The 14,654-nt window shown below is 36.4% G+C and overlaps 1 gene segment (V, D, J or C); it reads right to left on the reverse strand.

Annotated features, from left to right (window-relative positions):
- Nucleotides 1-920: 920 nt before the first annotated feature.
- LOC126495758 (immunoglobulin kappa variable 1-9-like) lies at nt 921-1,609 on the reverse strand. The segment is given in 2 exon segments: nt 921-1,333; nt 1,464-1,609. Coding segments are annotated over 2 exon segments (528 nt in total).
- Nucleotides 1,610-14,654: the final 13,045 nt, after the last annotated feature.

Consider the following 14,654-nt stretch of genomic DNA (forward strand, 5'->3'; position numbering starts at 1 on the left):
ATATAGAAATTTATTAAAAGGAATAATTAAAAAATTCTAGGCATATGATATTAAGTTTTCTGATGCATTTGTTTTATTTATATAAATCTGCAGTAATTAAGTCTTTATGAACTGTATATACACAGGCAGAAAAGAACGACTTCATTAAGTTGGAAAATCAAAACTTGTCTCAAAAAAACAAAAATAGAAATGGAAAATATATTTATTCATACATGATAGATGATATATCTGAGAGAGAAACAGAAATTGGGGGGGGGGATTGGAGTACAGATCACTTTTGCTGTTTTGATGTCTTGAACAGTTCCTAAAAGTATGCTCTGGAATATCAACGTTTTATCAATATTACTTATGCAAGCATATTTTTAGACAGTCCTTTACTTTCTTTGATTTCATATAGAAAAGTCTATGTTCCATTTAATACTGTGGGATTAAAAGTCATGTTAGAGTCATTCAATGCTATTTGGTACTTGTAGGAAGACCATTGGCATGGAAGCCAGAAAAATCCTATGTGAAGAGTTGCAGACAGGTGAAAGCATAAACACACACTGCTTGAATTTCAAGACACGGTAAGCAGCTTTCTCTTTCTCTGACACATGTGCTCCAGCTTTTCTGAGAAAACCTGGAATACTTTCTCTCAGAAATAATTTCCTGTCTTTTAAATATGGGCATTTAGAGTTAGTTTTCTGCACATAAAAACATTTGCTGGATATGCACAGAAACACTGACTCTTCTCTTTGGGTCCCAACTGAAGATACAACTCAGACTCATCACATGGAACAACTGTATCCTCTGTTACGGCAGAAAAGACATTGGTACTCTGTAGTGTTGGAAATGAGGCAGAAGAATGATTGACTACAGAGAGGACTGGTTAACCTCTCCTAACAAAGTAAAATGATTCATCATGGGTTATACTCAATACACTATAATATCTGAGAAACAGTTTCAGTGGGTGGCCCACCTGGAGGAACAGCTGGTACAGCCATGCCACATAGTTCTGCTTCCTTGTGGGTTTGTGTTATGACTTGTATCACTGTGGGAGGATAGTTACTATACTGTTGACAGAAATAAGTTGCCACATCTTCAGGCTGCAGGCTACTGATCTTGAGATAATACTGTGGGAGAGATCTACTGCCACTGAACCTGGAAGGGACCCCATTTGCCAATTCATCTCCAGCTTTGATCAGGAGTTTAGGAGGATTTCCTTGTTTCTGCTGATACCATGCTAAACTCCAGCCAATGCTTTCACTTGGCTGACATGTGATGGTGACACTTTCTCCCAGAGATGCAGACAGGGAGGCTGGAGACTGGGTCATCTGGATGTCACATCTGGCACCTGAGATTGGAAATTGAAAAGAAATTTCTTTACAATTAATTTTAAGATAGCTTTCACAGACACAACAAAGTACTGACCAGACTAAACTCAAAGCTTTATAAAATTTCTTTATAAAAATTAAATTTTTTACCTATAATCCAGAGTAGCTGCAGGACAAGAAGTTTAGTTGGGACCCTCATGTCTGTGCTGTGACCAGTCTGAGACTGACTCCAGCACAGATCTGATCTGATTATGAAGAAGGGCATTAGGCATGCACTGGGCCTATGCAAATAAACAATAACTGAGTACAGTCATACAACTGGCCAAGTTGATGGCTTATTAAAGATCCATGGTCTTCTTACATCTCAGATTAGAAAGCCAACACATATTTTTTGTAGGGAATATGCTCCTCTTTGGACAATAAATAACAGTGCTAGATAAGAACTATATTTTATTTTGATTACTTCATGTTCAACATACAATTTTCTTGTTGTTTTGCTTCATGGCAGGGATGTAAAATATGGTATAATGTAGCCAGTACATAAAAACTTAAGTGTCACTGTAAACAGAGAAACAATGTCGGGAAAAAAAACACTTCAAAGGGTTTTTTCATAGCAGTAAATGATATATAGGCCATGCAGTGACTTCTTCTTTTCTATTTATTTGTGAAATTGTATTTTAGTTAAGGCATTTCTCTAATCTTTTCCTTTATTCAGTTACCCCCTCCATTCAAATTTGCCTTATACTCTTCTTCATTTCTTTAAAATTCATTGCTTAAAATGTGTTATTTTTTATTATTTTGTTAGTGTATGCATATACATTTATGTATATATGAATATTCCTAAATATTAGCTGTTAAGTCAGGATAATGATACCTAAATGTATATTTTCATAGTTGGTCATTGTACCATGGGTAACAAACTGGTGTGCTCTTTCATAAGGAGAAGCCCCTCCCCTAATCCCAACTATAATCAGTTGTCTTTAATTCTTGGTGTAAAATTGAACCTCATGGGATTTCCCCCATCTAATTTGTCATGATTTTGGTGTACTCTCTGTTCAACTCAAATTTGTTAGTAATGCTGCTGAGAATTTACATGTATATCTTCTGAAGGCAAAAAAAATCTCTCAGCAAATTCCACTTACAATATTGCATCCCAATTTTAAAAACTTTCCTGGAGACTTTGAAATGGGCATATTGTGTAGATGTAACCTCTGAGACTGAGATCTATAAAGTATGATGCAGTACCTTGCCCACAAAGATTCTTACACACAAAAAAAATAGAAGAGTATTTATAGACATGATTTGTAAGGAAGGTCAGGATCTCCTGTAACTAACACATATTTTAGGTAACCTGTTTGATTTAACTTATTTATCATATGTCAACTATGCCAGAACTATTTCAATGAAAACCAAAAAAGGTCATAGATTTTCTTCCCTTCCATCTGTGCACATGACTTCCCTTTCCAGATCTCACTGGGATTATTTTTATGCCCATGGTTTCTGTGAATCTTCAGATTATAGGAACTGACTACTCTCCCTCCTCGTCACACATAATTGTCTTTAAGGAATACGAGATTTCTCTAAGAAATTATCCCTCATGTCCTTGAATGTAAAATGGTTTATAGCTTGCACATGCTGTGGGAATCATATTTCTTCCAGATATTGAGAGGATATGTTTCTCAAGGTTTGTACAGAAGAAGACAAGCTTTATGATGAGAAAACCATGTAAGAAAGTAAGTGTAGGAGGCAAACAAAGGGAGTTATAGCCCAAGTGGTGCCTATGGTGTGTCAATATCAGGCAGGAGTAATATTATGATAGACTTAGGAAAGATTGAATGGCCAGAAACTGATTAACCAGTAAATAAAAGACAGAAGTGTTGTGATGTATGTGGTCATAGATTTTGTACTGAGGGATTTATCAGATAGTCTGCAACAGAGAAAAAAATCTGTGCACTCTGCCCTAATTCTATGTAATAACATGAACATATTTCACATACTGACACCATATGTGTATGTTTAATTTAAGCAGTAAAATAATACTCACAAGCATAGTGAATCCATCAAAGTAATAATTTATTTCATGGTTGGCAGCAACTGCCTTGAAAAAATACAGTTGATCTGGCAATGTTATTTATTTTGATTCTTATGTGAACACTTCTGTAAATTATAATTAAAGTTTTTGCGTATATATCCATTTTACTGTGTGTGCAATACCAGTATGTTCTGCTCACACAGAGATCAGAAGACGGTAACATAACTGTTTCAAACCACTATATGAGTACTGGGAATTATCATTTCTCTGCAAGAACAATAAGTGCTTTTAACTGCTGAGCCATCATTCCAACCGGCCCCTGAATATGAAATATTTTGTTGGCTTATACCCCTTTTCAAACATAAAGTCACATTTATAATATTCTTCCCTTCCTATTATGTTTTCTTAGAACTCACTCAACTATGTACTGACTAACCATTTTTTTTTGATTTTTCGAGACAGGGTTTCTCCGTAGCTTTTTTTTTTTTTTTTTTTTTTTTTTTGGCTCCTGTCCTGGAACTAGCTCTTCTAGACCAGGCTGGCCTCGATCTCACAGAGATCAGCCTGCCTCTGCCTCCTGAGTTCTGGGATTAAAGGCGTGAACCACCACCGCCCAGCAAAAATCTCTTTACTGCTTGTTGTTTTCAGTCATTGGGGAAGATTGTCTTGATGAAGGACTGCTGTTGGTTCTCTCTAAATTGGAAAGAGTAATGAAAATATGTATTCCAAAGTCTAACAATGTCCTCCTCAAGATCATTGCCCAGTTCAAGAAATCTGAAGGACTTTAGCATTCCTCTCCACAGGGTTTCACAAAGATGGGACATCTGGTTGTTACATTTAATTATCTACATCTACAAATTTTCTATTCCTCTTTGCACAGAGAGACTACATAATGTCCTTCAGTAAAACTCAGTCCTATTCCATTGCAGAAGTATTCACAGATGCTTTCCCAAATCATCAAATACTTGACCATATTGTATCTTCTGATGTAAAAGCAGCTTGGTCCCAAGAAGATGAAAGATTTTTTTCTCTAGCTTTTAGACCTTGTGAATGAGACACTGTTCTTCTGTTGAAAATGGTCGGTGTCAATATCTTAAATATCCCTGCTTTTGAATGTGAGAGTGCAATAATCCCAGACTCACTGCCAATGACTTCAGAAGTCATAATTGATGTGACATAAATCCTGAGTTTAGGACTTACTCACTGCTTTTTCTTGTATTAGTGGAAGTTACCAAGGAATGACATCTGAAATTGCCCTGTAGGTGATGATAATGACTCTCCCTCCTTGATAAAAAGCCAGGGAAGCTGAAGATTTGGTGGGAAAAATTTACTCATTCAAAAGTATGGAAATAAATATAAAAAGAGATAGAAATAAATAAAAATTAGATTTTAAAATATCTCTCTAGTACATAATATGTAAAAAGATAAAGGTGACATCAAAGAAGAAGCAGAAGATGAAGAGGAGGAGGAACAAAAGGATAAATAAGAAAGAAAGTTTAGAAAGAAAAAAAGAAATAAGACTGAAGCAAGATACTAATATATATTTACAACACACATTTTGTGAAGCATAAAAGACAAAAACAAAGAAGAAATCGATGAGAAAAGGAGGAGGAGGAGAAAAGAAAAAGAAGGAAGGAAGGAAAGATACTTGTTTTAAAGGAAAACACCCATGAGCAAAAGAATGCTATATTTGAACTTGGAATCTCTGTTTCCCACCCAGGATACAGAGTATAAGCAAGTTGACAGTTTGCATCAGCAAACCCATTTTCCTGAATGGCCTGTGTATCTAACCACAAATTTCTCTTTTCTAAATTTAATCTCTCAAAAAAAAAATGAGAAGCTTTAGTCATCTGTGGTTTCTGAGAACTAGATATGCAAACAGTACCATGTACTTTAGGATGCTCCTAGCTCATAAACACATGCCCTTTCACTTATTGAAAAAGAAAAAAATAGAAATGTTGATTTTGCAGCATCTATGATGAATTTATTCTTCTGCCTCAAGCTGAATTTAAGAGGGCTTTGGGCTTTTGATTCTACTCAGGCAAAACTGTTGTTATAAACTTCAGTGAGCATGAGGGAGAAGATTTCTCCCATTCTAAATTCTTTGAATTTTCAGGCTCATCGTGTTTGAGAGTTTACATCAATAAAATCTGTTCAGACCAAGCTCACAGACAAAATGAACAGATGTTAGCTTTGCCATCTGCTGGAGAGAAGTGTAATAGACCAAGTCAGAGACTAGAGAAATAACTACAAAGATGACAATAGTGGAAATCCTAGTGTGATTAGAAAATACTTATGGGAAGTAAAAGCCTAGCATGTTCCTCATTGTGTGTACTCAGAAAAAAACAAATAATTGTGTAAATGTGGTCAGATATACAATCTTCAGTAAACAATCATTCATCCTTATTGCTATTACAAAATACAGACTCAGAAGAAGGTTTATTAAACATAGATGCAAAAGTCTGGAAAAGATATGAATTCTTTTAAATACAGACTGCACCTATTCTCAGATATCATGTATTCCAGTGGGAATACACTAAGCAAAATCATGAAGACTAGAAATATGATGCAGACCACTGTAGCTTTTGTGTGTATTTTTTTTATCTTTGCTTGTTGGCTACTGACACCCAGTTCCAAAATAAATACACAGAGACTTATTCTTTGTTATGAACATTAAGGCTAAGCCTGGGTTGTTTCTAGTTAGCTTTTCTTAACTAAATTATCCCACCTACCTTTCCCTCTGGGCTTTTATCTTTCCCCCATCTATATGTGTTTCTTTACTTTTTACTCTGCTGTTGACCATGTGGCTAGGTGACTGTCCTTTGACTTCCTTCTTTCCTCATTTTCCTTACGCCTTCCTCTTCTTCCAAAGACAAGATTTATCCTCCTATTTATTCTATCTGCCTGACAGCCCAACCTATCCCTATCCCACTGAATTATTGGCCATTTACTCTTTATTAAGTGTTTATTACAAGCCTAGTGATAGATCTTTAAAGAGTTAATAAGAAAGTTACATAAAAGATGCATCACATCATTGCATCATTAAGCAAATATTCCACAGTGTAATAAAATGTAACACATTTTAACTAATTTTCTACAACAGTTGTGTTTTAATGATTGTCACGATTATGTTACAATTATGAGAAAGCATCTTCACAGTCTAGATCTTAAATTTTTATCCAGCATCTTCTTGTTAAACTCTATATTTGTGTCTAGAATTTTTTAGAGTCCTCTCAGGTTTTACATGGAGTTAGTCGACCACATCGGAGCGTCACTATGTTGTAAAAGGAGTGCCGGGCTGCATCCTGCCACCTGGCTAGCTTAACTGCTGAAATAATTACACAGGAACTGTATTCATTTAAACACTGCCTGGCCCATTGTTTTTAGCCTCTTATTGGCTAACTCTCACATATTAGTTTAACCCATCTCCATTAATGTGTATTACCACTTCACTGTGGCTAACCAGCACGAGTCTAACCAGTGTCTGTCTCAAGAGGAGAACTATGGCATCTGCCACACTGCCTTTTTCCTCCCAGAATTCTGTTCTGTCTACCACGCCCATCTAAGGGCTGCCCTATCAAAAGTCCAAGGCAGTTTTCTTTATTCAACCAATGAAAGCAACACATAGAAAAAAGACCCTCCTGCACCAGACACTGTTTATGCAGGAGACACCAGCTTGGTTCCCTCATTTCATATTAGGTAGATCAACACTGTAAGTTGTCATTTATGGTTTTTGTCTTAGCCATTTTGAAAGAGGTAAGGTGAAATCACACAGTAGTATTGATTTGCATTCCCTTGATGACTACGGGTGTTGACTATGTCTTTAAGTGTGTCTCAAGCATTTAAATTTTCTCTATTGAGAAGGCTCTATTTAAAACCATACCCCGTTTTTAAAAATGAATTATTTGGTTTGCTAATGTCTAGCTTCTTGAGTTCTTTATATATTTTTATATTAGTCTTCTATCAGAAGTGGAATTGGTGAAAAAATTTTCCTATTCTGTAGGCTGTCATTTTGTCCTATTCACAGTGTTCATCGACTTACAGAAACATTTCAGCTTCATCAGTTCCCATCTATTAGCTGTTGATCATAGTGCCTAAGGTGTTTGTGTTCTTTTCATGAAATTGTCTCCTGTGCCAATATGTTAAAGGCGATATTCCACTTCATCTTCTATTAGTTTCAGTGTATATGGTTTTATATATGAATATCAACTGTTAACTGAAGGTAATAATGTTACAGTACGTACCCAGAGAGGCTAAAAATAGCAAGGAGGTATTAAGGGGTGATGGTTCCTGGCTCCCTCTGTTAAGAGGAAATCATAGATTTCTGAATGTACTAGTGGCCACTGGGCATGAAAAAAGGAGGGATCAGTGTTTGGGGAGACAGAGGTAGAATCTCTTATAATTGGGAGGTAATTCTTGTGCAATGGAAACTATCTAGAATTTATGAAGGGGACTTTAGTGAAGACTCCTTGTAATGGAGGATATGGAGACTGAACTTAACATGTTTGGTAACCAGATAAAAGTCCCAGTGGTGGGACTGGACTATCAACACAGTCACAAAACTTTTGGCCTAGTCTGTCATGTCTTAAACATGTCCTTGGGGAATGTTTGCTCAGAAATTATGGGTGTGACCAACCAATGACTGGTCCAATTTGAGTCTCACACCAGGATTGGAGAAGTAACCCATGCTTGACACTCCCTGATTGGTCAGGAAAAAGAGGTTGGAAAGTGCAAAGACCTAAGATAGATGAAAAGATGTTTGAAAAAATAAGTCATTACAATAATTCCTAATGATTTTCTGCTATACTCATAGACCAGACCCCACATAATCTTCATCAGAAAGGTTTTATCCAGTAACTGATGGAACATAAGTAGAGACCCATAGCTGAACATTAGGTGGAGTTAGGCAACCATGTGGAAGCAGGGAGGCAAAGGATTGTAAGAGTAAGAAGGGTCAAGGACACAATAAGATCACGGTTTACAGATTTAGTTAATCAGAACTCATAGGGTCACAGAGACAGGAGCAATAATTTTGAAGACAGTGTGGGTCCAAGTTATGTCCTCTACATACAGATTATGGTTGTGTAACTTGGTGTTCTTATTGGACTCTTAACAGTGGGATTCGGTTCTATCTCTGATACTTTTGTCTGATTTTTGGGACCTTTTTTCTCATTCTGGGTTGCCTTCTCCAATCTTGATACTCTTATGTTCAGCTGATATCACTGGGAGGCCTGCTCCTTTTCTGAAGGGAAAGGGAAGAGGAGTGGTTCTGGGGAAAAGTGAAGGTGGGAGAAGAGGCTTGGAGGAGGGGTGTGAGGGGAAACTGTGATTGGGATGCAAGTATAAAAGAAAAATTCAACAATATGTAGAGGACAGATAATAGTGAAAATCCAAGAGATGAGGTATTTTTGTTTGTTTCATTTTGTTGTTTGTTTGTTTGTTTTTTCCAAGTGTGACTCTTTGGGAGCACAAATAAATAAACATAATAAAAGGTTCATGAAAATACCACACTAGACCACTATATGAGGATAGATAAAAGTGTATTTGGGAGACTTAAGCCATCAGGCTGCCATCAGGTTGTGGGGTGCTGGGCAAATCAGCCTGGGAGTCAGTGTTGGAGGTTGTTTGGATTAATAATGAACTAGATGTCCTTTGCCTGAGGTACTAGGTTATTGTTGGCACATAAGGGAAATAATGGTTCTCCAGACAAGAAGAAACCTACTGTACCAGATTTCTGGTGAATACCAGTTTAGGTTTCTGTTTATCTGATGGTAATCTTTCTGTTTGCCAGGTGAGAGCCCAGTTTGTGCTGGACCCTTCAATCATTTAGGACATTTTTAGCAGAACTGACATATACATGGTGTAGTAATGTCCTAATAATACATGTATCTAGGGACACAGTGATTCCAAGTCTGGCATACTCACAGAATGGTTAAAGTATAAATAAAGGGCAAACAATGAAAAAAATTAGGGAGTCTTAGTCAAGATCACTGGTTACCACTATTTATTAATCTATTGTTTCCCCATAATAATCATGAACTGCACAAAATTCTCTCAGAATAAGTCAAAACTGTGTAAAATGTCTTTCTCCCATGGCTGTCCCAAAAACTTGAGTCTTTTCCTTATTCCAACAATGGCCTCCTGGGGAAATTTCAATTCCTTGGTGAAGCACAATTAATTAAAAACTCAGAGACAGATATTGCAATTAACTCTGAATACCAGAAAAGCAAACCAGCCAGTCACTGGCTCTTACCTCAACCTCAGTCCAAAAATGGTGATCCTGCCTCCAGGATGAGACTGAGATAGAGAACTGTCTTCTGCCATTTTATAATCTCTATTAAGGATATGCACCATTACTGCCTAGTTTCTATGGCAAGCTAGTATAGCTACCGGGATTAAGTATGTGAATCATTGCTGCCTGGTCTATAAGGCTGGCCAGTGTGAGTGTTTTACTTTTCTCATCCTCATGCAAGCTATAGTTATTAAAATACAAATGAAATTCCACTATAACTTGGAGTCAATTGCTACAGTGTGTGAAAACACCTAGGTCTCTCTTTAAAAGACTGCTTCCTGCCAGGAAAGTGACACACAATCTGCTTGGACTCTTGTAATGGAGTCTCTAGAGATAACTTTCACCATACCTCAGAACTCAGCAATTGTTTCTTCTCTTATTTCTTTCCTCCAGGTATGGAAGCTACACTGGCTATTTTGAAATCTTTATTCTACCTGATAGCATTTATATTACTTAAAACTTCTAATTCAATTTTTCTTCATTTACTTTCAACAAAGTTGTATTTTTCTAATTTCATTGATTTAGAAGTTTGTTTGTAGACTATTTTTCCATTCAAGTTTCCATTGTCATTCAAATTTCCAAAATATATCTTATCATCTTTCTGTCTCTTCTAATGTTTGAATGCTGATGACTTTCCATCTTAAGTTGTCCTCTTGTTTCTGATACTTTGACATTTTTCTTGCCAGCTTCTGCTGTATTATTATTATTATTATTATTATATTTACATTTATATTTCATGGCGGGAGTGTGATGTCACCTGTCTAAGTTAGAGTTACCATTGCTCCAGTGAAATGCCATAACCAAAGCAAGTTGGGGAAGAAAGGGTTTATATGGCTTACTTTTTAATATCATTGTTTATTGTCCAAGGAAGAAACCTGAAGGCAGGAGCTGATACAAAGTTCATGAAAGAGAGTGGATTACTGGCTGACCACTGTAACTTGATCAGCCTATTTTATTATAGAAACCAGGACAACCAACCCAGAGATGGAAGCACCAACAATGGAATTAACTCATCCCCATCCACCACCAATTAAGAAAATGCTTTATAACTGGATCTAATTGAGATTTTTTTCTAATTGAGGTTTTTTTTTTTTCCTTCCGAACATCTCCACCCTTTATCACGTTAACACAAAACTTACCAGGACACCACAACATGGCCATAATTGCTGCTCTCTTGTTACTGGGAGGAAACTAGAATGTTACTCTCTTCTTACATTTTTTTCCCAATTCCCTAGTCACTTTCTGAGATGACAATCTCCTTGCATTCTAAATTATTTATTGTTGTTGTTGTCGTCTTTATTCATTCACATTCTGTTGAGTAAAATGTCTATCAGCTGGTTATTTCATAAATCTAGATTTGCGTTTTATTCCAAAACTTCATCTTTGGATGTTGTATTTCCATCTTATATCATTACTGAAAATGTGAGAGTCCTCTGACACACAATATTTTTTTTCTTGGAGCACATTCATCACAATCTTCCCTAAAACATAAAAAAAAAAAATACATAATGGCCCTAGTCCACTTCCTTAAAAGGTGTAAGTTTTTGTCCATTCATTTTCAAGTGGAGAAGGACCTGTGTTAGACAGAGTAGAAGAGAGGACAATTGAAGCCATATTAATACTTTGGTGCTATGTGTGTATTTACAACTTATCAGCCACAAAATAAACAAGAATAACTTCAAAAATAACTTTAGCTGACATAAGTCAGTCTCAAACTCTATTACATGGCTATAATTCATGATTAGAGTCATCCATACAACTGACACCATCAAGATGCTCTACAAATCAGTCCTGCATTACTGTCATGTTGAAAAGATTCTCTTCGTTCTCCAGTTATTTATATTATACCAACAATGTCAAAACAGGCTGGTGTTACCTAATGTAAAAAAAAAAAAGTGTCCACCCCATTGTAAATACTCAGCTATAAAATACTCTAAGAATTTTTTTCAGCTGTTTTATTTTGTCAAATAAACTTAAAGAATTTGCTATGATGTTATTCAGACATGGAACACATATAGGCGCTGGCTTCCTCAGGCTGAGAGGTTTATGTTCAGGGCTGAATATGAATATGAGAGGTCCATATTGTTAGGAAGATGCTCTAGACCTTTCTGAAAAAAATAAACATCCACATGCTCAACCTCTACTCTACTGATTTTCAGTGTGATGACTGTCTCTGATCCACAGCATCTGAATCTGTCTGGGACTACAGTGGCACAGTTAGATGTTCAACAGATCAGAAGCTGTGAAGACTTGTACCAACCTTGTTCATATATTCCCTCTTTACTCTCTTCAACTGGTCTCCAAGATCTTGCCCCAGCATAAATATCCAAAAATATCAGTTGAAACCCTTCCTCCATATATTCTGTTTGTTTGTATTATGCAGATGTTGGTCTGTTGTTTATAATTCCTATTATTCATAAATTTTCATAATTTATATTCAAGTCTATTTCAGTGTTTGTTTTTGTATTTATTGTGTTTTAGAGACTCTGTTGCTCATTCATTTAATAAAACACTAATTAAATACTTGTAAAAAAGAAGGAAACTTTAAAATTATTTCCCTTCCTTTATTTCCTATTTATTGATTTCATGACTTTCATTTGTATTCTAAAAGTAGTCCACATAAAATACTTATGCAGGAAAATCACAGAGGTAGTTTAGAAATCACCTGGCCTATCCAGATTTTTATTTGTCATCATTACCACAAGATTACAGATTCTTTTCCTTTCACCCAATGAATCTCCTATGCCTACTGCTAGAGAATAAGACTGGACATCTCACAGCTAGACAGAACATGAATCCTCATCAACAGGACCCCACAGCAACCGATTCTTCCATATTATCCTTTATCATCATTGTTACTCTCCTCACCAGAGATTCAGAGCACAAGCAACCCAAGGAGCTGACCAAAGAACTTCATTCTGAAAACTTGATATGAAAAATCCTACACAGTCAAGGAAGAAAGAGGACAAACTTTTGTCTTGGGCTTCCAAGGAAATGTTCATCCCAACAAGTAATGATCAAATTTCCAGGTTGGTATGACTATGTGAAAAATACCAAGGGGAGGGAAAAGCCCACACATAAGAATGAAGAGTCATTAGGTGTAACCTCTGTTTATTGAGAAAAAAGATTGAGTTTATGCTGCTGAAGCAGAAGATAAATGGAAACCACTGTGAAAGCTGGATCAGCATGAAGAGAATATATGTGATCTGTACTATTTGGACAGCCAAGCTAGCACCCCAGACATAAGGTTCATGTAGGTGTGTGTTCTGGTCAGAAATTTGGAGAAGGAGCTGACTGCTTGGTTTCCTCCAGGATGCTCTAGATATTTAACATCTGTTCTAGTAGTATTATTGTTCAAGGGTTTTATTTAGCAGTATCAGAAATTTAAGCAGGCGCTGAGTTGATCATGGACTGAGAGGGAAAAAGAAATATTATTAGTATTTCTTATATTCTTGTGAAGACAAGAAAGTAAGAGGAATAAAACCTTGTCGAAACTTTAGAGTTAAAACTAATAAATATCCATCTTTATGTACAATCTTAAAGAGGGAAAAAATTCACTAAAAATGTAAATATAAAATTTATTCTAAGAATTAGAACACTTTAGTATTAATAACTATCCTTTTTTACATCCTCACCATATGTTTATGGCATATAAATCAGAATATTAACAATTCTGATGGGACCATAAGATGGCTCCTGTGGCAAAAGCATTTGCCTCCAAGACTCATTACCTGAGGCTGATACCTGAAAATCACAGAATCCACTTCTCCAATTTGTTCTCTTAGCAACCTTACAACATGATAGCTATGTGCACATATGCATTGAGACCAGAAATTTAAAAATAACTAAAGAGTGTTCCATGGACTATAAGATGTAATATACTAGAAATATTCATCTACTTTATTTTTGAGTCATGTTTTGAGAGATCAATCCAATTGTATTTTTCTCCATATAAAGAAACTTCTTTTGTCATGGGTATTAGCCTTAACTTCTTCATTTTGGGGATTTCAGTTGCTTAAGTGGTCTGTATGTGGAACAGATATAAACAATAACACAGTTTAATTTTAATACATCACTGAAGCCTTTTCCTGTGATTTGAATTTTGAAGATATTGATTAAAATAAGTACTAAATGCAAGCCTGATTTTCAGTGCTATGTTCAGGTGAAAATTTCAGATCTATATTTATTTGGATATAGAAATCATAGTACTGAGATATGAAAAACACAAGAACCTCACACACGAGCAGGTAAAATGGAGTTTTGGATTCTAAGAAAAATTAGCACTGATATTTATAATCATTTTTCTATAGACATTTATTGTATAAATATGGCATAACTGGATATCAACCTGTAGAAGAATGAAAATAGATTCATACATATCGCCATGCACAAAACTCAAGTCCAAATGGATCAAAGACCTCAATACAAATCTGACAACACTGAACCTGATAGAAGGGAGAGTGGAAAGTAGTCTAAAGCACATGGGCACAGGAGACCTCTTCCTACATATAACCTCAGTAGCACAGACAATAAGAGCAACAATGAATAAATGGGACCTCCTGAAACTGAGAAGCTTCAGGATAAGCAAAAGACACATTCATTAAGACAAAAAGGCAGCCTACTGAGTGGGAGAAGATCTTCACCAACCCCACATCAAACAAAGGTCTGATCTCTAAAATATATAAAGAACTCAAGAAACTAGACATTAAAAATCTATCTAATTAGTGCTCAACAACAGTTTTAAGCTCCTACTTTAAGCTCCTACTCTAAGGCTACCCACCCAGAGCAGTGAGCCTCAAGGTCCCCAGTAAGAGAGCCCGGCACCCTCAGCCTGGGCTCCAGGGGCTCCTGTGCTCTCCTGGATCCTGCACTGCCTGCCCCGTCCTTCCTTCTGTCCCTGGATCACTGGGCTACCAGGCGGCCCTGTTTAGGTGCTGAAGAGTTCCATCTGGACGGGTGAGTGTGTGCTATCCAGGGGCGATAGTCCCGGAAGAGAGCACAAACCCCCCTCCCCCAG

Source organism: Alexandromys fortis, unplaced genomic scaffold (assembly GCF_014885135.2).
Source record: "Alexandromys fortis isolate MF-2015 unplaced genomic scaffold, M_Fortis_MF-2015_v1.1 scaffold_604, whole genome shotgun sequence".
Taxonomy (NCBI): Eukaryota; Metazoa; Chordata; class Mammalia; order Rodentia; family Cricetidae; genus Alexandromys; species Alexandromys fortis.